A 25,378-nucleotide genomic window follows, 5' to 3' on the forward strand; every position below is an offset into this window, starting at 1 on the left:
AGAAACACACATCATAACATGTCCAATGCACAAACCGCATCAAATAAACCTTGCCCAGAACTCCAGCACCACCCTTCGACCGCATCGAGGGATAGAAAGACCATTGGAGTGCACAGCCTTCCTTCAGGAGCAGCAAACAAGGAAAAGAGACCATCACAAACAAACACACTCCTCCGGCAGCAGCGAGTGAGTGGCTGGTAGGCAGTGCCCTCCGCACTCGGCTCAGTGATTTCAATCTTCCTTGATGATTTAATCAGTGAGAAAGGGGGTCAATCATGGGCTCACGGCCCATCTCCAGGCTTCTTGGCCTCAAGGCCACAAGCCTTGCTCAAAGCCTCAAGGAATACCCTCAGAGTCAGCAAGACAACAGATCACTCAATCAGTCCAAAAATACACCACTGAAATGTAGATCACAGGATATAAAAGAAGTGGAAGAGGTAGTTTTGTGAGCTGTCTGGAGGGTGTCGCATGTTAGCTGCTGCAACACCCAGCAACCCACCTATTCAACCTTCGCCCAATCAGAGGACAATTTACAATGACCAATTAACCAATACATCTCCTAACTCAGAATTAGAATTGAAATCAGAATCAGGTTTAATATCACCAGCATATGTTGACTTTATGTAATGAAATATTTGATAAATAAATAGAGAAATCTATTGAATTACAGTAAGTAGTAATTTTTATATCTATATATATATATATATATATATATATATATATATATATATATATATATATATATATGTTAAGTTAAAATAAGTAGTGCAAAAAAAACAAACAATAAAGTAGTGAGTTCATGGGTTCTTTGTCCATTCAGAAATGGGATGGCAGAGGGGAAGAATCTGTTCCTGAATCGTTCAGTGTTTGCCTTCCGGCTTCTGTACCTCTTTCCCAATGACAACAATGAGAACAAGGCATGTCCTTGGTGGTGGAGGTCCTTAATGATGGAAGCTGCCTTCCTAAGACACCGCTCCTTTACAGAGGCTAGTACCCATGATGGAGTTGACTAATCTCACAAATTTTTGCAATCTTGTGCAGTAGCCCCTCATACCAGATGGTACTGCAGCCAGCCAGAAAGCTCTCTGTGGTACATTTGTAGAAGTTTTTGAGTTTTTTAGTTGATGGACCAAACCTCCTCAGATTCCTAATGAAATATAGCTGCTGTCTTGCCTTTTTTTAAGCTGCATCCAGGTTAAATCCTCAGAGCAATTGACACCCAGGAACTTGAAATTGCTCACTCTCTCTACTTCTGATCCCTCTATGAGGATTGGTTTTGTGTTCCCTCTTCTTACCCCTTCTCTGAAGTTCACAATCAGCTCCTTGGTCTTGCTGACATGGAGTGCAAGGTTGTTGCTGCAACACCATTCAACTAACTGATATGCAGGTATCTTGCTCCTGGATGGCCTTTGTGTCACCACCTGAAATTCCACCAACAATGGTGGTATCATCAGCAAATTTATAGATGGTATTTGAGCTGTGCTTATCCACACAGTCATGGGTGTAGATAGAGTAGAGCAGTGGGCTAAGCACACACCCCTGTGGTGCACCAGTGTTGTCAGTGAGGTGGAGATGTTATTTCCAATCTGCAGAAATTGTGTGGATTGAACTGAAGAACATCTTGAATTTAAAAGTTGAAATAGGTGTATCAATGGAAATGGCATACAGGAACGTAATTGATTTGTAGTCAGGAGTGAAAATGAGCATCTAGACCAGGGGTTCACAACCTGGGGTCCATGAACCCCTCAGTTAATTGCAGGGGTTCATGGCATATAAAAGGTTGGAATCCCCTGGTCTAGATTGAGGCCTGCCTGCCAGAACAAATTGTGCTATCATTGTGGCAGGGGTTCACATACACGAAGCAAATGCAGATTTAAAGGTGAAACTTACAGAAAATGCAACAATGTAAGATACATACATAAAGCATGTCAGTTAGACAAAAATATAAGGACTGCACAGGGAAGAGAAAAAGATAAAAGGTCAAGATACACTTTCAAAAAGAGCACCAAGAATCATGCTATTGATGAAAAATCTGGTAATAATGAGTGGCACAGAACTGAGTAGCCTTCAGATTTACAACGTGAAAAATAACAATAAACAAGCAATATGGGCTACAGCAGAGTTGAATGTCAAATTAATTAAAATGGAATTGAACCGTGGCTCAGCTGCTCCAGTTACTCCATAAGGAAGGTGAGAAAAAAAGAGATATGAAAGTTGAAAAGGATCAAAGAAGATCCAGAGAGAAGAGATGACAAAAGGAGGAAGCTTACGAGTTACAAAACAGGTACCATGGGGTTGGGGAAGAGGTACAGAACTAACTGCTCTCCCAAACTAGGTGGGATTGTGCATGGTGAAAATTATGTCAAAAGGCTTCAGAATGTGGGCAAACCAAGTGAGTGGCTCACTTTGTGGCAAATAGAATATAAAGTAATATATTGTATAGTATGCCAGTATATATTATGTAATTATATAATTTATAAATTATAGGCAAGACAGCAGCTATATTTCATTAGGAGTTTAAAGAGATTCGGTTTATCACCTAAAACACTCGAAAATTTCTATCAATGTACCTTGGAGAGCATTCTGACAGGCTGCATCACTGTGGCATGGGGTGACAACTGTACAGGGCCGAAAGAAGCTACAGAAAATTGTAAAGTTAATCACCTCCATCTTGAGTACTAGCCTCCGTAGTGTCCAAGTCATCTTCAAGAAATGGTGCCTCAAAAAGGCAATGTCCATTATCAAAGACCCACACCACCCAGGGCATGCCCTTTTCTCAGTGTTACCATCAGGTAGGAGGTACAGAAGCCTGAAGGCAAACACTCAGTGATTCAGGAACAGCTTCTACCCCTCTGCCATCCGATTCCTAAATGAACATTGAATCCATGAAAACTACCTTACATTTTTTATTTTTATTTATTATTTCTGTTTTTATTCTATTTTTAATCTATTCAATATACATATACTGTAATTGATTTACTTGGTTATTTATTTATTTGTTTGTTTGTTCTTTCTGTGTTATCATGTACTGCATTGTCCTGCTACTGCTAATTTAACAAATTTCATGATACCCATGCAGGTGATAATAAACCTGATTCTGATAAATAATATATAACAAAAATATCATGTAAAATAAGAATAATGTAGCATATTGTGTTATATGGTGCACAGTAGTGCGGTGGTTAGCACAACGTCATTACAGCTTGGGGCGTCACATTTCTGAGTTCAATCCCAGCATCCTCTGTAAGGAGTTTGTATCTTCTTCCCATGGGATGTGATGTATGGGTTTTGTCCAGGTGCTCTGGTTTCCTCCCACATTTCAAATATGTACCACTTAGTAGGTTAACTGGTCATTGTCAATTGTCCCAGGGTTAAATTGGGGTTGGTCAGGGGTTGCAAAGCAGTGCAGTTTGAAGCGTAGTGGACCTATTCTGCACTATATCTCTAAATAACAAAAAAACAGAACTAAAATACAGTGAAGTTTCACAATACAGAAGATAATTAGTTATCAGCTGATGGGCTGGGTAGCGTCATGAGTGTGTTTGTGAATACTTCCCTGGAGACCAACAAACAAGTGCCATTTGATTAAAAGAGCAAATGATGTTAGCCTTTATTTGGAGAGGTTTTAAGTACAGGAGTCTGCGTCTTGCTGACATAACACCTGGAGTAGTCTCTACAGGTCCAGTTTTCTTTTCTGTAGAAGGATGTACTGTACTTGCTGTAGAAGGAATGCAGCAAAGGTTTGCTGCACTGATTCTGGGGATAGTGGATCTACCAGATGAGGAGAGATGGAGGAGACCAGTTCTGTATTTTCAAGAGTTTATAAGAATGAAGGGTGATCTCATCAAAACATGACAGGCTGAAGGATGTCTCACCTGACTAAGAAGTTTAGGGTCAAGTACAGAGTTTCAGAATTAGGACTGAGATGAGGATAAATGTTTTCTCTCTAGGCCTTTAGAATTCCCTACCCAGTAGGGCTGTAGGAGGCTCATTCATTATTTTCCCTCAACACTTAGATCCATGCTTTTCTAGGATGAAGGGGATTAAGGGATATGGGGATACTGAAGGAAATTGGTGGTGAGATCAAGGATCAGCCATGATGCTGAGATAACATTGGACGGTACAACACAACCACAGGTTTTTCTGCAAACAATGTCTGTACCGAACACAGTGCTAAATTAAACTAATTATCTTCTGCCTGTACATGATCCATATCCCTCCATTCCCTGCAAATTCATATGCCGATCACCACCATTGTATCTGTTTCCGTCACTTTTCCTGGTGGCCACCACTCTGTGTAAAATAAACTTGTCCTGAACATCTCTTTTAAACTTCTAGCCCTTTCACCTTAAATGCATGCCCTCTTGTATTTTAAACTGAGAAAAAGATTCCAAATGTCTACCTCTCTATGCTTTTCATAGTCTTATAAACTTCCATAAAGCTTCCCTTCCATAGCCAATGCTTAACGGAAAACAATCAATGTTTGTTCAACCTCTTTTATAGTCCCATACCCTCTAATCCAGGCAGAATCCTGGTAAACCTCTTCTGCAACTTTCCCGCGCCTCCACATCCTTCCGGTAATGGGGCAATCAGAATCACATAAAATATTCCAAGTGGGGCCTAACTAAAGATTTATATACTGTATCTACAATATAACTTCTTGAATCTGCTAGAAGGGATTCATGATCTACTCCTGCTTTTATTTCTTAAACCATAGTTGAGAAGTTTTAATTAGCTTTTTGCTTGGGTAGCAAGGTCTCAGCTTACCCTAGAAAATCAATCTCGACTTTTCCCATTGAATCTCCAACCCCTTTAACAGAGAACACAGGGGACACTCACAGGTCAGGCAGTATCTACGGAAGGAGAAACAGAGTCAATGATTTAGGTCAGTGACTTTTCATTAGCTATCTGGCTTTCAGCTCGGGCAAGCGGCCAGGGTATGAGCACAGCCGAGTAAGAGGTAGGACTTGGATCCTGTTTCCTGTAGCACTGTGTGGAAACCTACTCTGGACATTCTTTGTATTAGTGCTGCAACCGTGCAGAAATCTGACATTCTTGCACACAGCTCCTATCCCAGGATTTTTGTATAAGTCCAGTGGGAATTCCTGCAAGTTTCCTAGTACTGGCATTGAGAAATCCACCTTAGAAATCCATAAAGAGAGAAAAGATGAAATATAAAGGTAAACTAGCCAATAATATAAAAGATAAATCAAAAAAGTTATTGTTAGATATCTAACGAGTAAAGAGTAAAAGAAAAGTGTATAACCAGCACTGACAAATGATGCTGGGGAGGTAGTAATAGGGGACAAAAAATGGCAGATGAACTGAATAAGTACTTTGCAACAGTCTTCACTGTGGAAGGCACTAGCAGTGTGCCAGAAATGTGAGAGTGTCAGGGGGCAGAAGTGAGTGTCTTTGCTATTACTAAGGGGAAGGTGCTTGGGAAGCTGACAAGTCTGAAGGTAGATGAGTCATCTGGACCAGTTGGACTACACCCCAGAGTTCTGAAAGAGGTAGCTGAAGAGTTTGTGAAGGCATTAATAATAATCTTTCAAGAATCACTAGGTTCTAGAATAGTTCTGGAGGACTGGAACATTGCAAATGTTACTCTATTTTTTTAAGAAGGGATGAAGGCAGAAGAAAGGAAATTACAGTATAGGCCAGTCAGCCTGACTTCAGAGGTTGGAAATATGTTGGAGTCTATTATTAAGGATGAAATTTTGGAGTACTTGGAAGCACATGATAAAATAGGTCAAAGTCATCATGATTTGTTAAACAAGAAATCTTGCCTGTCAAATCTATTGGAATTCTTTGAGGAACTAACAAGCAGGATAGACAAAGGAGAGTCGGTGGATGTTTTTTTTTAATTTTCAGAAAGCTTTTGCCAAGGTGCTACACATGAGGTTGCTTGACAAGAGCCCATACTATTACAGAAAAGATACTAGCATGGATGCAAGATTGGCTGACTGGCAGGAGGCAAGAGTGGGAATAAAGGGAGCCTTATCAGATTGTCTGCTGGTGGTCAGTGGTGCACTGCAGAGGGTGGTGTTGGGTCCACTTTCTTCACCTCGTATGTCAGTGATTTGTATGATGGAACTGATGGCTTTGTGGCCAGGTTTGTGGATGATACGAAGACAGTTGGAGGGGCAGGTAGTGTTGAGGAAGCAGGGTGTCTGCAAAAGGACTTAGACAAATTGCGGGAATGGGCAAAGAAGTGACAGATGGAATATAGCACTGCGAAGTGCATAGTCATGTACTTTCGGCAAAGGGTTAAAGGTGTGGCCTATTTCTAAATGGGGAGAAAATTCAAAAATCTGAGATATTGTGAGCAGTTAATGTGCTGGTATTGGAGAGGGTTCAGAGGAGGTTCACGAGAATTATTCCAGGAATGAAAGGGTTATCATATGAGCAGCAATTGAAGGCTCTGGGTCTATACTCATTGGATTTCCGAATAATGAGGGGGATCTCATTGAAACCTATTAAATAGTGAAAGGCCTAGATGGAGTGGATGTGGAAAGGATGTTTTCTATAGTGGGGGAGTCTAGAGCAGAGGGCATAGCCACAGAATTGAGGGACGTCCATTTAGAACAAAGAAGAGGAAAACATTCTTTTGCCAGAGGGTGATGAATCTGTGGAATTTGTTGCCACAGACAGCTGTGCAGGCCAAGTCATTGAGTATATTTAAAGCAGAGGTTGATAGGTTCTTGATTAATCAGGCTATCACACATTACAGGGAGAAGGCAAGAGAATGGGGTTGAGAGCAAGAACAATTATGCATGATGGAATGGTGGAGCAGACTTGATGGGCTGAATGATCTAATTCTTTCTGGAAATCACTACTGAGTGACAAACCAGTCTTAGCTTGAAGTACTGCACCTTAAAGCCAGCCTGTACCCTTATTGCTCCATTCTGTTCAAAATTGAGGGAGATGATAATTAGCTGAGACAATTAGTGTACAATGTACAATTCACATTTCCTATCATTAATTTTTCTAGCCTTTCACCATTTTGATATTAGCTAAGAATAGATATTTTGGACATGATTTTGCATGAAGTTATTCATTGGCCAGGACATACTTCAGGGCATCCCAAGGATGCAGGTGATAATATTTAATATTCTTCCTTTCATGTCATCTCAATTATTTTTATCCCTAATTTCAACTTTCTTCCCTCTCACGGTTTGAATATGCAGAAATTCTTTTCCCCCAATCAATATTAACTTAAGCAAACTTCATACTTCCTTTCAACTTCCTTCATTTTTAATTCCAAGCAAATTCCCTGCTACCAAATACTGATACCATTCCCCTACAAAGTGTTTTACTGTAGTCTAGAGTAACATACCTTCTAATATTTCCTGGATATACCCTAAGGGAAAATGTCTCATCTCCAGTTAATGACTCCTTCAGCCCAGATAACCACATGTTGCTACAACTGCAAGAACATAGAACATAAGGGGTAAGCTTTTTACTCAGAGTGGTGGATGCCTAGAATGCACTGCCTGGTATGGTGGTTGGTATGGAGGCTTTTAAAAGACATTTGGATAGGCATGTGAATATTTGGAAGATGGAGGAATATGGGCATGGTGTAGGTAGAAGGGATTAGTGCTTGGGTGTTTTGAAATTGCTTTTTAGCTGGCTCAGCAAAGCATTGTGGGCCAAATGGCCTGTTCATGTGCTGTACTGTCCTTGGGGATATCCAAGAGGAGATTTTAAAGTCGAGAAGCATTTCGGCAGGGTAAATAAGGAGCTGCCATTTCCAGTGGCTGGAGGATCAATAACTGGGGTCGCAGGACTAAGAGAAATTAGGACAAAGAGAAAGCATGCAAGCCACTTTGCATGATTAAGGAACATCCCAAGAGCTTCATCAGTTATTAGAGAGTGATGGGATGTAAAGGGAGAGAATAGGTCCCTTAAAGATCACCTTGGCCATCTCAAATGGGTAGGATTTTCACTGAATATTAGTCAGCAGTTTTTACAATGGAGATATTTTTTTTTTATTATTATTATTGAGATTAACACAGAATAGCCCTTTCCAGCCCTATCAACAGCAGTGCCCAGCAACCCCCAATTTAATCCTAGCCTAATCACATTACAATTTACAATTACCAAACCCGGTATGCTTTTTGGGCTGTGGGAGGAAACCGGAGTACCCGGAGGAAACCCACTTGGTCACAAGGAGTCCGTACAAACTCCTTACAGGCGGGGGCAGGAAATGACCCCAGGTTGATGGTACTGCAGAGCATATGCTGCTGTGATGGACCATAAAGAAATACAAAAGAGGTTTTGGCAGTCCTGGAGCATATTAAAGTGAATAAATCCCCAAAGCCTGACCAAGTGCATCCTTAGATCTTATGGAAAGCTAGGGAAGAAACTGGAAACTGCTGCAGAAATATTTACATCACCTCTAGCCATTAAGTTCCAGAAGACTCAAGGATGGCTAGTGTTGTACTGTTATTTAAGAATGGTATCAGTGGTGGGTAAATTACTGCAGGGGATGCTGAGGGACAAGCTTTACCAGTGTTTGGATAGACGATGATTGATTAGGGATAGTGAACATGGTTTTGTAGGTGTGAAATCATGTTTCATAGATCTGTTACTTTTTTGAAGAGGTAAGCAAAAGGATTGATGAGGATAGACCTTTTACAATGGCCTAAGGACAGCTAGCTAAATGGATATATAATTGGATTGATGGTAGGAAGCAGAGGATGATGGCATAAGGTTGTTTATTTGGAGGCTAATAGTGTGCCACAGGAACTGGTGTATTCCCCTTTTTAGTTGAACAGACATGGTTGGTAAGTTTGCAAATGACACTAAAATTAGGTAATATTGTAGATAGTGAAGAAGATTATCAAAAATTACAGGGAGATTGTAATTAATTAGGTAATTAGGCCAAGGAATGTCAATTTATGTTCAATGTAGGCAAGAGCAAGGTGTTGCATTTTGGCAAATCAAATCAAACCTTTGCACTGAATAGTAGGTCCCAGGGGAGTTCTCCTTAAGTGATGTCAAAGGTGGACAGGGGTGAAGGTAGTGTATGGCACACTGGCCTTTATCAGAATGGGCAACGAGTGTAGGAAACGGGATGTTCTGTTGCAGTTGTACAAGATGCTGGCGAGGCCACACCTAGAGGGTTGTGTACAGGTTTGGTTACTTTGTAGTAGGAAAGAGTATAAACAAGACTTACAAGAATATTGCCAGTACTTGACAGCTTGAGATATAGGGAGAGGATAGGTCATAAATAAAGCCAAGGCATTATTCATTCGAAGGTAGGAGACTGAAGAGTGATCTTATAGAAATGTATAAAATCATAAGGAGTATCAATACGGTTAACACATTTCCCCCAGTGAAAGGTATTCAAAAACTAGCAGGCAGCTGTTTAAAGTTTCAAGAGATCCAAGGAGCAATTTCTTCCTGCAGAGGATGGCGGTATATGGAATAAACTTTGAGAGGGATTAGTTGAGGCAGATTCAGTAACAACCTTCAAAAGGCATTTGGATGGGTATATACACTCAGTGGCCACTTTATTATGGACACCTGCTTGTTAATGTAAATATTTAATCAGCTAATCACATAGCAGCAGCTTAATGCATAAAAGCATGCAGGCATGGTCAAGAGGTTCAGTTGTTCAGACAAAACATCAGAATGGGGAAGAAATGTGATCTCAGTGACTTTGATGTGGAATGATTTGTTGCAATACAGGGTAGTTTGAGTATCTTAGAAATTGATGATCTCCTGTGATTTTCACATCCAACAGGTTCTAGAGTTGACAAATTTGCAAAAAAACAAAAGAAAAAGCATCTAGTGAGTGGCAGTTCTGTGGGCAAAAACACCCTGTTAATGAAAGTTCAAAAGAGAATGGCCAGACTGGTTCAAACTGGCAGGAACGCAACAGTAGTTGGAATAACCATTTGTTACAACAATAGTATGCAGAAGAGCATGGACATACACAGTGGCCACTTTATTAAGTATGAGGGTACCTAATAGAGTGACCACTGAGTGTCATTTGGATAGGCTTAGAGGGATATGGGTCAAATGCGACTTGGCAACATGGGTGGTGTGGATGGACTGTGCTGAAAGGCTGCTTCCCACTGTATTACAATGACTCCTTGACTAAGAACTGGGTACAAAAAATATTTCTTTTTGACTGAAACTTTCTTCTGTATTTAGTTTAACAAATCTACAAGCATATTTCTCAAGATGTTATGATTAAATCAGAGAAATAAAGAGGAATACAAATTGGTCTTAATCCCTAAAGAAACTACTATGGTTCCAATGAATCTATTTGCTGCCTTAACAGAAAATTATCTAAAATTGGAGAATTTTCTCTGGCCACATTTGCAAGGAATGAGGATGAAATCACATACTCAGTTATTCTTCATTAAATCCTCCAGAAAGTATAATAAAATTTCACCCTAAGCTTGGAAGCATTCTTAGGTTCTTCAGGTGAGAACAGTAAAATTTCTCAAATTGATTTTCATTCTTAAAAGTTACACAATGTGCTTCATTCATTAGAATCAATGAAATTAAAACCATTAAGCTTGAGTGGAAAGATTAAAGAAGCTCCAGCATGTAAAGAGATTGACATTAAATATATGTTCATTATAAAGGATAACAATGAGTAAATAAATGTCCACCTATTAACCTATAATTAGCAGAAAGGCACAAAAGAGAAGGGAAAATTTTTTCTTCGTTGTTGATCTAGAAATGATCTAGAAATATTGCCTTGAAATGATGGGAGAGTAGATTCAATGGTATAGTTTCCACCGAAAGGGAATTGAATAAATATTTGAGAGGGTATTATCTTAAACTATGGTAAAAACATAAAATTATACGACGACTCAGCTTGTGTCAACATAGACAAAGGACTCTATGATATTTGATACAATGACTGAAGACTGGTTTGTGAACTCAAATCTACTGATAATTTTTTTTAAAACAAAAATGAACAAGGTAATAACATTTAATAATTTAGAGGCACCACAATTTATGAAGATGGGCATATTTTCCTGTAGGATATTTCTAGCTTTTAAAATAATTTTTTTCTCCAATTATGTAGATTGAATTGCTTTCATTGTAGTTTGAACCCATTAGAGTCTCTGAACTATTTGACTTCCAATAGGGAATGTGCAGCATAGCAAGTTGTAGCGGGAATCCAAGTTAATGTTTCTAGACAATATTGCATTCCCCAAGCACTCCTGCTTAAATTAGGTAGTGGGACAACTGGGGATCAGGTTTGGCATATTCCATATGTGTTCAGCTATCAACTAGATGAGCTTTTATTGGAAAACAGTGGAAGCCACTACTTGATGCTCCCTGTGTACCCTGATATATAAAAAAAAATCTGTGGGTACTGGAAGTGTCAAGTGTACCTGCATACAGTCTTTTGGAAGAGTTCCAAACCACCATTTTTTTTTTTTGCGAAGTGCTTCCTGGTTTCACTCCTCTAGGTTATAATCTTACAAAGTAAATTATCTTGGGAGGTTATACAGACAAGCAGAAGACTGGTCAAACTTTAAATACTCTCATTTTTAATTCAAGTACCTATGAGAATTTTGCATTATTGTCAACACTAAATAGTTGGTTAGGGAATACGTGGCTAGGGAGTAGCTGCCATCTTTTGCTACTGGCTAAAGACAACAACTGCCTTATAATACACAAGGAAAGGATTTGTATCTTTGACAACCTTGGGACACCTCAAAATGTTTTACTGCTAATTCCTTCATGTGCAGCCATGGTGGTAAAGTAGAAAACAGAGCAGCCCCTTTAGATAAAGCAATCTCCTTCACACAAACTGTTTGTCGTTTACAGACAGTGATTACGGGGTACACATTTGGGCAGGATGTCAGGAGATACTAAACAAAAAAACAAATGCTGAAGGTGTTCAAGAGACAACACGGCATCTGTAGAATGAGAAAAGTCATCAGCCAAAATATTACCTGTTTCTCTAACCACAGATAATAGCTAAACTGCTCGGCATCTTCAGCAGTTGTTTTTCGTTACTTGACCAAGCTGCTCCAGCAATGCAATGAAATGTCTATTTCAACGATAATTGTAGTGGATAAGTTCATGGACTAGTTATAGATCAGTTTGAAATAATCAAAATTCACATGATGTAAGAATTAAACAATTTAAAAATAAAAATTCTACTTGATTATCTAACAATCTGCTGTGTTAATTGCTTTTCAATCAGGCTGTGACCATAACAGCGTGGAAGGTTACAAATGGACAAGTAATTAGGACAGTTATTTACTACTTTGACTTGCCAACATTTTTACAGAAGATTGTTCAAGTTGAACTTTGCTCCAATAATGGAATAGAAATTACATCCTCAGCCCCCCCCCTCAATTAGCAGTATAATACGGGAGGCGAAAAGGGACATAAGGACAGTAGAGATCGATGAACCATAAACCACACTGAATGTGTGGTATTCAACAATCCCTAAAGTGCAATTAAAGACAAAATTATGTAAAGAGCTGTAATATATTAGCATGAAGAAATCTTATTTCAGTCTATTGCCTTTTGACAATCTGGGCCACAGATTAGTCTTTCACTAAATTAATCCACAAGATTGCAAATAACAAGAGTAGTCTGTATAGCCCTCAAACATTTAATATGATCTTTTGCCTCAAGTCCATTTTTCAGCTTATTCTTTCAGTATCTAAGTGATTCAGTTTTGCACAGTCTCAGGACTCAATTCCATCTGCTGCCCACGCTCACCTGCACTAACTTTTTGCGGCCACATCACTCGACAATCTCAAGGTCTTTATTCTTACCCAGTCCACAAGTGGATCAAGCCACGTTTGCAACCAGGCCTTCGGGTCAGCTCCTGAGAGCCATTTTAACTCATCGTCAGCCTCTCTGATAGCTTGTGGTGGCAAAGAACTGTCTGAGTTTATTGTCAGAGAATTTCAAAATAACAACAATATAAAAACAGAACTAAAACTAACAATTCTAAAAATAATTTAAACTTTTAACTACCGTTAATTAACATACAATGAAAAGAAAACAAATAAAACTTTGCCAAGTATAATATAGTACAGAAAGGAAACAGGTAATTATCATGGCCTCAAAAATCTGAAAATCAGTGTAATAACATGTGTGTATTTCAGATTTCAATAGTACACCCGTCATTGAAGGTGGGCATGCAGGTACAGCAGATGGTGAAAAAGGCAAATGGTATGTTGGCATTCATAGCAAAAGGATTTGAATACATGAGCAGGGAGGTTCTACTGCAGTTGTACAAGGCCTTGGTGAGACCGCACCTGGAATATTGTGTGCAGTTTTGGTCCCCTAATCCGAGGAAAGACATTCTTGCCATAGAGGGAGTACAGAGAAGGTTCACCAGATTGATTCCTGGGATGGCAGGACTTTCATATGAAGAAAGACTGGATCGACTAGGCTTATACTCACTGGAATTTAGAAGATTGAGGGGGGATCTTATTGAAACGTATAAAATTCTAAAGGGATTGGACAGGCTAGATGCAGGAAGATTGTTTCCGATGTTGGGGAAGTCCAGAACGAGGGGTCACAGTTTAAGGATAAAGGGGAAGCCTTTTAGGACCGAGATGAGGAAAAACTTCTTCACACAGAGAGTGGTGAATCTGTGGAATTCTCTGCCACAGGAAACAGTTGAGGCCAGTTCTTTGGCTATATTTAAGAGGAAGTTAGATATAACCCTTGTGGCTAAAGGGATCAGGGGGTATGGAGAGAAAGCAGGTACAGGGTTCTGAGTTGGATGATCAGCCATGATCATACTGAATGGCGGTGCAGGCTCGAAGGGCCGAAGGGCCTACTCCTGCACCTATTTTCTATGTTTCTATATTACATAATGAGATTACATAAGGTGATGCTTAAACCTACTGAATGCAATTTTCATAATATGCTCGAGATGGGAAGCCAACATCAAACTGCAACTTTCATTCTCTGTGACTTCTGCTATCTCCAAAGGGATGCTACCTCCAAACACATCTTTACCCCCTTCCCCTTCCACAGTGATCACTTCCTCCATGATTCCTTTGCCTAGTCATCCCTCCCCACAAATCTCCTGTGATCCACTCTCCTCTCCTATCAGAATTCTTCCTCCAGTATGTTGTGTGTGTTGCTGGGATTTCCAGCATCAGCAAATTTTCTCATGTTTTCTCTTCTTCTGCAGCCTTTTACCTTTCTCACCCACCTGGCTTCACCTTTCATCTTCTAGCATCCTCCTTCCCCTCCCATTGTCTTTTTATTCTGGCATCTTCCCCTTTCCTTTCTAGTTCCGAAGAAGGGTCTCAGCCTGAAACATTGATGCTGAGTTCCTACAGCATTTTGTGTTTGTTGCATCCAGTAGCATGCATATTTACAGTGATGAAGCACTTTGAGAGGTTGGTTATAGATAGAATCAACTCCTGCCTCAGGACCTGACAAAGGGTCTCAGCTCGAAATGTCGACAGCGCTTCTCCCTATAGATGCTGCCTGGCCTGCTGTGTTCCACCAGCATTTTGTGTGTGTTGTTTTAATTTCCAGCATCTGCAGATTTCCTTGTGTTTGCACCTACTATAGGTCAACAAACTATATTTAACACCACCATTCCTATAGTTCTGATTGAAAAGTTCCAGAACCCAGACATCTGTACCACCCTCTGCAACTGGATCCTTGACTTCCTAAGTGTAAGACCACAATCTGTATGGATTGGAAATAACATTTCCACCTCGCTGACAATCAACACTGGCACACCTCAGGGATGTGTACTTAGCTCTACCCTTTCTACACCCATAACTGTGGGGCTAGGCACAGCTCAATTGCCAGCTGTACATTTGCTGATGACATGACCATTGTTGGCAGGACCCAGATATATCAGCTAGTTGAGTGGTGTCATGACAACAACAACCTTGCAGTCAACATCAGTAAAGCCAAAGAAATGATTGTGGACTTCAGAAGGGTAAGTTGAGGGAACACACACCAATCCTCAGAAGGATCAGAAGTGGAGAGAGTGAGCAACTTCAAGTTCCTGGGAGTCAATATCTCTGAGGACCTAACCTGGACCCAACATATCAATGCAGCTCTAAAGAAGGCAAAACAGTGTCTGCATTTTTATTAGGAGTTTGAGGAGATTTGGTATGTCACCAAAAACACTTGCAAATTTCTACAAATGTACCATGGAGAGCATTCTAATTGGCTTCATCAGTCTGGTATGGGAGGGGGGTGTTGCTATTGCACAGGATCGAAGTAAGCTGCAGGGATGTAAAATTAGCTCCATCATGGGCACTAGCCTCCGTAGTCATCTTCAAGGAGCAGTGCCTCAGAAATGCAGTGTCCATTATTAAGGACCCCCATCAGCCAAGGACATTCCCTCTTCTCATTGCTACTGTCAGGAAGGAGGTGCAAAGCCCTGAAGGCACACACTCACTGATTCAGGAACAGCTTCTTCCCCTGTGCCACCTGAATGGACATTGAACCCATGAACACCACCTCACTACTCATTTTATTTCTATTTTTTGCGCTACTTATTTTTATATATTTCTCCATTGCATCCACATCTAATATAGTTGGCACCAGGATATGCAGTGACTACTTGTGAGCTGCCCCCAGAACAACCTTGCATGTGTTGGTTGTTTTACAATACATTTCACCATATGTTTCAATGTACATGTGCTATAAAAACTGTTACATATGATTTGATAGTTTGTACCAAGTACTTAACCAAATTCAATATATGATCCAGCTGCAGGTTAAAACTCAACAGTAGTTTGGCCAGGTTACAGCTAATTAATTGGAATTTGCAGCAATATAGTACTGTGCAATCTGAGATAAGACTTTGGAGATTCTACATTTGATGAGTATAATTCATACTTTATCAAATGATAAACTGTATTTATGAAACATTTACCAAATGGTTATTAACACTGAAAGAAGGAAGACTGCTGATTTAATATTAAAACACTTAAAAGCAATTTTGGTGTTTGTTTGGTACATCCTTGTGGAAAGAGAAGTGATCAAATTAGAATAATTTGTAAACTGCAATACTTGAATTGCATTCTGAAATACTGATCAGGAGACGAGAGAAAACTTCTCTTACTTCAACGCCCAGATTGAAGTGGGCAAAGTGCTTACAACTTGATGAATATTACTTTTCTTTAATATATCCTGTTGCTTTTCACATTTACACAAGCTTGGAATAACTTATTTTTACTATTCAATAATCTGAGGATTAGAACAACAAACTGGTTAATATTGGTGATCAAACCTCAAATGAGGTTAATTAATTGTTCAACTGAAATTTTAGAAACAGCCTGTTGCCATGTTTACATATTCTTACTAAATGCATGTACTTCCCTTGAATAAATAGCTTTTTTACATCTTCCCTTTAAATAACCTTTTATTTTCATGGATCTCAGTACAATTTTCAGAACGATTCAAAACAATCAAATCACATTATATTATAAAAAAATTCAGATGCTTAAGTATTTAATATTTTACTTGGAAATCAAGGTAAGACTTGATAGTTCTTGCCATGCTGTTGAATTATCCTTGTTCTCACTCAATTATAAACAGCAAGTTAATGTCAGCTTGTACAATGCAGATATACTGATGAAAATTGACACTAAAACACAGTTACAACACAAATTAAAACTCAAGAAAGCAAAATCCCTTAATATTAAATGATAGGGTCTTTTAAGAGACTCCTGGATGGATACATGGAGCTTAGAAAATACTCATAGCTCATAGAGGGCTATGAGTAAGCCTAGGTAGTTCTAAGGTAAGGACATGTTCGGCACAACTTTGTGGGCCGAAGGGCTTGTATTGTGCTGTAGGTTTTCTATGTTTCTATTCAAGTCCTTTCCCCCCAATGTTAAAAAATATTTTCTTCACTATACCACCGCTAGTGAATTTAAATAATGGTGAAAATGTGTCATTATACCTTGCAGCCTAATAATTGTCAAAAAATTCAACTACTGACAGCAACCTGCCCTATGATCTGTACAAGTTTATGCTTATGGTAACCCAGACAGTTGTCAAAGGTGAAGAACTAACACAGATGCAAATTAAGAGGAAAGAGCAGAAGGAAAACCATTAAGAATAGGCCCATCTCACAAAAAAAAATCATGCTCAAAAAGACACTGTCAAACACCAGACACAGTACCCATCTGTTCTCTTGCCTATGGGATTATCCACGGTATTAAGCAACAATGTGGGGAATGAAGAACAGGGAGGGAGGAAGAAAGTTACAAAGAAGTTGTGAACATACAGGCATGCCAAAAATTAAGGTTTCTCTATACAGCAATTGAGAAACGGCTGCAATTAATTGCACGTTGTATGTAAGATTCTGGGTTCAAATATTTTTTTTTTAAGTACCTAAATTAGGCTGCTCTGATTGCAATTATGCATGAAACCCACTTCCATTTGGGTTTGTTCTAACTCATTGTTCAATCGGAAATGAACAAAATTCATCTTGCAATCCTTCAACCTACAGCTGATAAAAACAGACAAACTTCATGAACACTAACATGGTAACAGAATGTTTTGAAACATAATTAAGGAGAAAATTAGGAAAAGAATCATACTGTTTCTCCTCCATTTATCTAGTGTTAGTGGCTAAAAAGGTTTTAAATATAATAGCTCTAACTATTGACAGACCAGATTGAGGAACTGGAGCTGGAGGTACTCAGGAACATCTGGGAAGCTGAGAAATACTTAAATTAGACTTTTACTGAGATGGTTACCCCCAAAGAACTGGCTTCAGAAAAGTTAAGGGGAATAAGCAGTCAGTACAGGCTTCTGCTGTGACCATTCCCTTAACAGGTATACCAAGATACAGTTGAGGGGATGTTTTTTCCACAGCATCAGTCCAATCTCTGGGACAGCTCTGAGGCTGAGAAGGGAAGGCTGTTGACAGATGATAGTGATTGTAGACTTGATATGGGGGATGGGCGGGAGTGAGAGGATAGACAAGAGTTCCTGTGACTGCAGAAAAGACACCAATTTGACTGTTGCCTCCTGGGTGCCAGGGATGTTTCTGCATGAGATCCTGTAGAATTATTGAGTTAGGTAAGAAGTTAAGAAGCAGGACTCCAAGGCTAGTGATCCCCAGATCACTCAGTGCCACATGCTACCGAGATCAGAAGTAGAGAGGCCCGGTGAATTTGTGGCTGAGGAGCTGGTTCAGGGATTTAGACTCTTGGATATTAGGATCGAGGTAGAGGCAACCTGTACAAGAGGGACAAGACAGGTTACAGTTGAACCAGAGAGGGATCAATATCCTTGCAAGGAATTTTGCTAGTGCTACACAGGAGGATTTAAACTAGATTTGCAGGAGGTGGGGCTCTGAGTAGGATGAAGTCACGGGATAAAGCAAGAGGTAGTGAGAGTAAGTCTAGTAATCAGGATAACCAGGAAATACTAGACAAAAGAATACTTAGCTAAACTGATTTCAATACTCGAGGTTTAACAGGTAAGAAAGACAAACTCAGAATGCAAATTTGCTCTGAGAACTGAGATGTTACAGAAACATGACTGCGAGTAGGGCACGTCTGGCAGCTCGATACTCCAGGATACAGATGCTAAAGGCACGACAGAGGTACAGGCAAGTGAGGAGGTGGGGGGTTGCCCGGTTGACAAGGGAGGAAGTAACAGCTGCACTTGGAGATGTCATTCTTGGGAGATTGTCCATATGGATAGAACTTAGAAACAAGAAAGGGAGGGTCCTTCTTCACTGATGATGCTGTATTATAGACACTCCCCAACAGTCAATGGGAAATTGAGGAGCAAATGTGTAGAGAAATTGCATAATGTTACAATATTACTGGGAGACTTTAATTTCCCATTGTTAACTGTGTTACAAGTGTTAGGCCTCTACTAAGGAGAGTATTCTAGGGGCAAGTAACTGAATTGGCAGTCAGGTAGCACTTTGGCTGTAGTGACCATAATTCTATCAGTTTTAAGGTAGTGGTTCAAAAAGATAGGACAGGACCATCAGTTGGGGTTCTAAATTGGAAGGGTTAATCTTGGGGAAATTTGGCAGGTACCGGAGGTCAAGTAGTTGAGACTGTTTGAAGGGGAAGGAGTGGATAGCATGTCAGAGGCTTTTAAGACAATCTGGGATCAACATCTTCCCATTGGTCTGAAGGGCAAATCTGGCAAGTTTGGGGAACCTTGGTTGACAAAAGATTACATTCAAAAATAAAGGAAGATTTCATTAAATTTTAGAAGGGCAAGATCAAGCAAACCCCTTGACTATAAAAAGATTAAGAATACTCTTCAGAGACTCTTAGATAGGCACATGGATGAAAAAAATGGAGAGCTATGTGGGAGGGAAGGGTTAGATTGATCTTGGAGTAGGTTATATTGTGGACTAAAGGGGCTGTACTGTTCTATGTTCTAATACACTTACAGTGGAAATCATGAGGGCAAAGAGAGGCCACGAGATGCATCAGGCAGGAAAGGTCAAGGAAAATCCAGAAAGGTTCTCTAGCTATATTAAGATAAGCAGGGCCTTGAGCTGTAGAAGTTGATGGGATTTTTAAATGAACATTTTTTTCCTCTTTTTTTGCTAAGAAGAAAATCATGGTTGTTCAAGAGATAGCTGAAACAAATAGAGATGTTTTGGAGGACATTTATATCCGATGGAGGAGGTATTTGTAGCCTGGTAGCATATGAATGTGGATAAATCCCTTAGGCCAGACCAAATGCATCCTCAGACTTTATGCAAGGCTGGAGAAGGACACGTGGAAAGCCCTTGCAGAGATGTTTGTGTTACTGTTAGCTACTGATGAAGTTCCCAAAGACTGAAAGGCGGCAAATGTTGTTCAACTGTTTAAAAACAGCAGCAAGACATGCTAGTGAATTATAGACCAGTCAGCCTGACTTCAGTAGCGGTAAAGTTACTGGAGGGAATTCTAAGGGGCAGTGTCTATCAGCTTTTAGATGAACAGAGTCTGATTTGGAGGAGTCTTATTAGGTGGCTTTGTGTGTGGGAAGTTGTGCTTAATGAACCTTATTTTCAAAAAGTAACCAAGAAGATTGATGAGGGTAAGAGTACATACAAAGTTGTATTTTGGAGGGGAAAGGATTACAATACGGAATACAGATGAATGTGGAAAGTCAAACCAATGTAGGACTTATATTACAAATGGCTGGTCATTAAGTGGTGTAATAAAACAGGAATTACGAGTACAAGCACATAGTTAATTGAAATTGCCATTAAAGCTTTTCAGACTGATGAAAAAGGCATTTAGCAGACTGGCTTTCATTATTTGAGACATTAGTATAGGAATTGGGAAATTATGTTGCAGTTGTACAAGTCATTGGTAAAGCTGCTCTTGAAGTACTACGTGCAGTTTTGGTACATACATGGTTAAACTGGAAAGAGTGCAAAAAAGATTTGAATATGTTGCATTGCTACAGGGCTTGAGTTATAGGGAGGGGCTGGACAGTCTAGGTATTTGTTCCTTGGAACATAGGAGAATGAGGGGGCAACCTTATAGAAATGTTATAACTTAAAGGGACATTAATAAGGTGGATAGTAATAGTTTATTCCCCAAGGTAGGGGAGCCTAAAACTAGGGGGCATAGATTTAGGCTGAGGGGGCCAACACAGAAATTGGGAATAGCTGGGGTGGGGGGAGACCATGGTCAGCATGGACTCACTGGGCCAAAGGGCTTGTTATATTCATGCATTACTCTATGACTCTATCCACAATGAAGTGACAATGCATATTCACAGTGTATTCAATGAAAGTGTAAAATCACAGGTGGGGAATATTTTTTTTAGAGACTATATAGCATTTGATTACTTTAGAAAATATATTTGTATTTGGTTTAAATAAAATTTCCACATTTAAAAAAAGTTATACTTTTTCAGTTTTATAAGATACTGTGCGAAAGTCTTAGGCATATACATAGTGTATAGCTAGGGCACCCAAGGCTTTTGCACAGCACTGTAGTAACTTTATGTATTGCATTGTACTACTGCTGCAAACAAAAAACAAATTTATGACATGTGAGTGATGATAAACCTGATTCTGAGAGGTCTCTATTGTGGACTGAGAGCAGGAAGGGGGCAGGGAGAGGGGAGGGAACAGGAAGCACCAGAGAGGCATTCTGTAATGATTAATAAACCAATTGTTTGGAATCAAATGTCCTTGCCTGGCGTCTCAGGCTGCGTGCTTCTGGAACCTGCGCCAACCCCCTACCCTGGCACACCTTCTCTGCCACTTATCCCATACTCCTCCCGCAGCGATCTACCCTAACCAATCCCAGAATCCCTTGCTCCCATCAGATTTAGAAACTCGCTCAGTACTACATACTAATATTTTTGTTTATCCAGATGAAACTGCATTTTCATTCAGTTAGTACAAAGATTAACCTTCAGTAATACTCATGGAAACAAACAGCAAAAACCAAGCACACCTGTGAAGATTACTGAAAAAAGACTAAAACGTTTAATATTGCTGCAGATCTCTTTCTCTTACTAGGAGTTATAAAGTGCAATGATGTGGGAAGGCATACGTTTTAATCACAATAATTGTTTTGGGACTAACTGCTTCTACATTCCCAGGGTGTCATCATGGCTTCTAAATAATTACAATGCTCATAACATTTCTATAATTCTGAGCTATTTGCTCATGGAGAATGACAGGGGACCTGCTTTCAGTTTACTCTATATGTGAACGCAGTGGATCATTACCAAGCCAATCACAGCATACCATTTTAAAGTTGTTTTGCCACACTCGACATTTGCTTTACGTCTTGCAAGGTGTATGTGATTGGAGCTGTGATATTCATTCAACTTATGTTTATCCTTTGGCTTAACAATGAAGACATGAATGACTTTTCTGGAACAATAAGAAGTAGCTTTCTTTATGAAAGCTGAATGCATTTTAACACAAACACACACACACCTCATTTACAAATTGCACTGGGAAACACGATTAGAAAAGTTGACATTTTTAAAACATTGTTTCATTCTTTGCGGGCACTTTATAGAGAGCTTAATAAGGTAAAAGTTCTCACTGCTTTCTTCAACTCAAACTACTTTTAGAAGAACTCTTCCTCTTTTAGAAAAACGCTGTGCATTAAGATAAATAAATTCAAACTTGGCTATAGAGGTAGCAAAGATAAGTCAGGCATAAGCCCATCTATAGAACAAGTTTAATTTACAGCCAAATGGAGAATACACCATTTATTTATGGATCAAAAATGTTTGCGCATCATTTTGATGCTTCCAAAGCTTACCACACACTGATCCGTTGCTGGATCTTGATGTTTATTTTGTTATGTGGGCTGGATTCTTGATGCCATAGTTTAAACGGGCAAACCAGATGATTCTACCTACTTATACATTTCTACAGTCAATAACTGTAGCTTCGGGTAAATTTAAGATTCCATCCAGGTCAAAAGCTGGTTTTAACACTATAACACTGAGACATGCGGCTAGCCTACAAAAAATCCTATTATCTACCAGATGATACATTTTCCCAGGCCTAATTAAACACGTTAGAAAAAGAAGCTACAAACATCATACATTACCACTTTTAAATGGCAGTCAGATAAAGAAACAACGGTTTAAAAAAAATAACTGAAGCACTAAGAAAATAGCTTAACAAATAAACATACAATTTGATGTACTATCCAGTTTTGTCACCCCATTAAACTGCACACAGTATTATATGGGGGTATTTCTCAGCCTGAGTTACGTTTTCCAACTATACCCTAAAGAACAACAGGCCTCCACTTCGATACATGCAATTAGCTCCGTAACAAATGGTAAGGATTGAGAATGTAGGAGTCAAATTTTCCCTTTTGAAAACAGGATAGCAAGTTGTTTTATGTTAAAAAAAGTAACTTTCCACGGGGATAGTCATACTGCACCTGACTCAGTGCACGGTCAGAGATAATTTACTCCTGAGGTATAAGAATAAAAAAGTCCATCTCACGCAACAAGGATCAAGTGAATCCAGTCACCAAACATCATGTGCAAGTGGCAATCTGGATGATCTACTGGTTATTACTGATTTTATTACAAAATAATTTTTACAATCAAATAAATCCAAAATTCTGAAGCAAAACACATCTTAAAATGTACACAACAAAGAATATTCAAAGTAAAACAACAGTTTGGCATGGTCAAAAATAGCATTGCATATAATTTATTATCAACAACTTTAAGTAATTTAACAAATATCACACAACTGAAAAATTCTGCTCAGAAACAGGAGTCTATGAATTGATCTTTACTTCATTGTGGAATTCACTCAGTCCTCCTCCACCTCAGTACAAATGTCAATTATGTATTTAATGGTTTGGTCAATTATTGCACCTTCTGGTGCAGTAGTAAACCCCACTGAAAGACTGTGCTCAACGCCATGATTATGCAGGGTTGGTAGATTTCAGCCTTGATGGAAAATAAGATGTAAATAGGCTCAGTATCACATGAGCCATGAAAGGAGGGGGAAATTAGCTTAGGTACTTACATCTGACCCCTTTCTATTGACCTTGCTGGAGTAACCTTATATTTACGCATCTGTGAAAGGGAGTGGGTTTTCTTGAGATGCTCTTCATTGTGCAAAAGCACATCAGCTTTCATTGATTAGACTTGTGTACCCAAATGTGAGGTGTTTCTCACAAGAAAACTGGGGAAAGCTAGATAACAATTAACTTGTTCAGATACCACATTTCACTAGAATCAAATTATCTGCAATGGTTTTAAAAAATCTTTCATGGTAATGAAGCAATATACTTAAAAGGAAATCAACTAGCCTTCCTGTCGATAGTGGTTAAGTAATGCATTGGTCCCCTATTCCAGAAGGGAGTCATTGTGTTGAGTGCTCATGAGTGCAGATTTCTTCTGTACAAAATGGATAGAACTATAACCGAGATATTATACATGTATCTCCAATAGTTTCTAGAGACTGAGGCAGTAACATTCCTGCATTATCACTGTGCATGTCTCATCATGAGCGATTCTTCAAAATTACAGGTACTGTAATGACAAAGAAAAATAATTAATAAAACTGTTTACTTAGTAAGATAGGCTCTACACTGAGTATTAACAGCTCCAGCAATTTGCTTTGAATAACTTATTCCTTAATGCAAGAAATCTACTACAAAAATGAACTCCAGGTCCTTAAAATAAATTAAAACCACAATAATCCATTCAGTTTCGTAATAGTTACTTCAAAGTCATCTGAAAAACAATTCAATATCAGTGATTTAATTTCATCTTGCTAATTAATATTTTTCACAAAGAAAGGACTTTGGCTTCCTGTTGTTCAAAGTTAGTATAGGAACAGTGTAATGAAGTATACATTATATTTACAATCAGAAGAGATTCTACAGATGCTGAAATTCTTGAGCAATGCACACAAAACCTGGTGGAGCTGAGCAGGTCAAGGAGCACCTATGAAGGGGAATAAGCAGTTGAAGTTTTAGGCAGGCCAAGACTCTTAATCAGGACAGGAAAGGAAGGAGGCAGAAGGTGGTGGGGGGAGGCCAAGGCATGCAGGCTGACAGGTGAGAGGGAAGGGCAGTGGGGGAGGGGGATAAAGTGAGAAGCTGACAGGTGATAGGTGACACAGGGTGAGAGGGAAGAGCAGTGGGAGAGGGGGATACAGTGCGAAGCTGGGAGGTGATAGGTGGAAGAAGAAAAAGGCTGAAGAAGAAATCTGATAGGGAAGTACAGTGTACCATGGAAGAAAAGGAAAGGGGGGCTACCAGTGGAAATTGAGGAGAAGGGGAGAGCGAGGAATGAGGAAGGGGAATAGGAGAAAGAGAAACGTATGTGGCAGAAATAACCAGAAGATAGAGAATCAATGTTCATGCCATCACATTGGAGACTACTCAGATGGAATATGAGGTGTTGCTCCTCCTTCTACCTGAGTGTGACAGCAGAAGAGACCATGGACAGATGTTGGAATGCAAATTAGTTGAATTGAAATGGGTGCCCACTGGAAGATACTGCCTTTTGCAGTGAACAGAGCGAAGATGCTCAAAGAGATCCCCCAGTCTATGTCAGTTCTCACAAGTGCAGAGGAGGCTACACCAGGAGCACTAGATTACAATTGATAACCATGCAAGACCCCCAGGCGAAGTGTCACCTCACCTGGAGGGAGGAGGTGTAGGGGCAGGTATAGCACTTGTCATGCTTGAAGGGATAAGAGTCAGGAGAGAGATCAGTGGCCCCCTATCTTTGTGGGACAAGCGGAGAGGAGGTGGAGATGAAACGGAAAGATGCGTTTAGTAATAGGATCCCACTGTAGATAGCAAAAGTTTCAGAGAATGATGTACTGGATATGGAGGCTCATGGGGTGGTAGGTAAGGGCAAAGGGAACCCATTCCCTGATATGGCAATGAGAGGATGGGTGAGACAGATGTGCGGGAAATGGAGGAGATGTGAGTGAGGGCAG

The 25,378-nt window shown here is 39.6% G+C and overlaps 1 protein-coding gene across 3 annotated transcripts in view; it reads right to left on the reverse strand.

Moving 5' to 3' along the window:
- Positions 1–16,346: 16,346 nt before the first annotated feature.
- Positions 16,347–25,378, reverse strand: part of vamp4 (vesicle-associated membrane protein 4) — a 98,603-nt gene continuing 89,571 nt past the window's right edge. For all 3 annotated transcript variants that reach the window (XM_059984807.1, XM_059984808.1, XM_059984809.1), the window contains one exon: positions 16,347–23,955. In XM_059984807.1, coding sequence (XP_059840790.1) covers positions 23,927–23,955 — 29 coding nt within the window. In that variant the 3' untranslated portion in view covers positions 16,347–23,926. The remainder of the gene's footprint in view (positions 23,956–25,378) is intronic.

The sequence above is a fragment of the Hypanus sabinus genome, chromosome 11 (genome assembly GCF_030144855.1).
Source record: "Hypanus sabinus isolate sHypSab1 chromosome 11, sHypSab1.hap1, whole genome shotgun sequence".
NCBI classification, from domain to species: domain Eukaryota; kingdom Metazoa; phylum Chordata; class Chondrichthyes; order Myliobatiformes; family Dasyatidae; genus Hypanus; species Hypanus sabinus.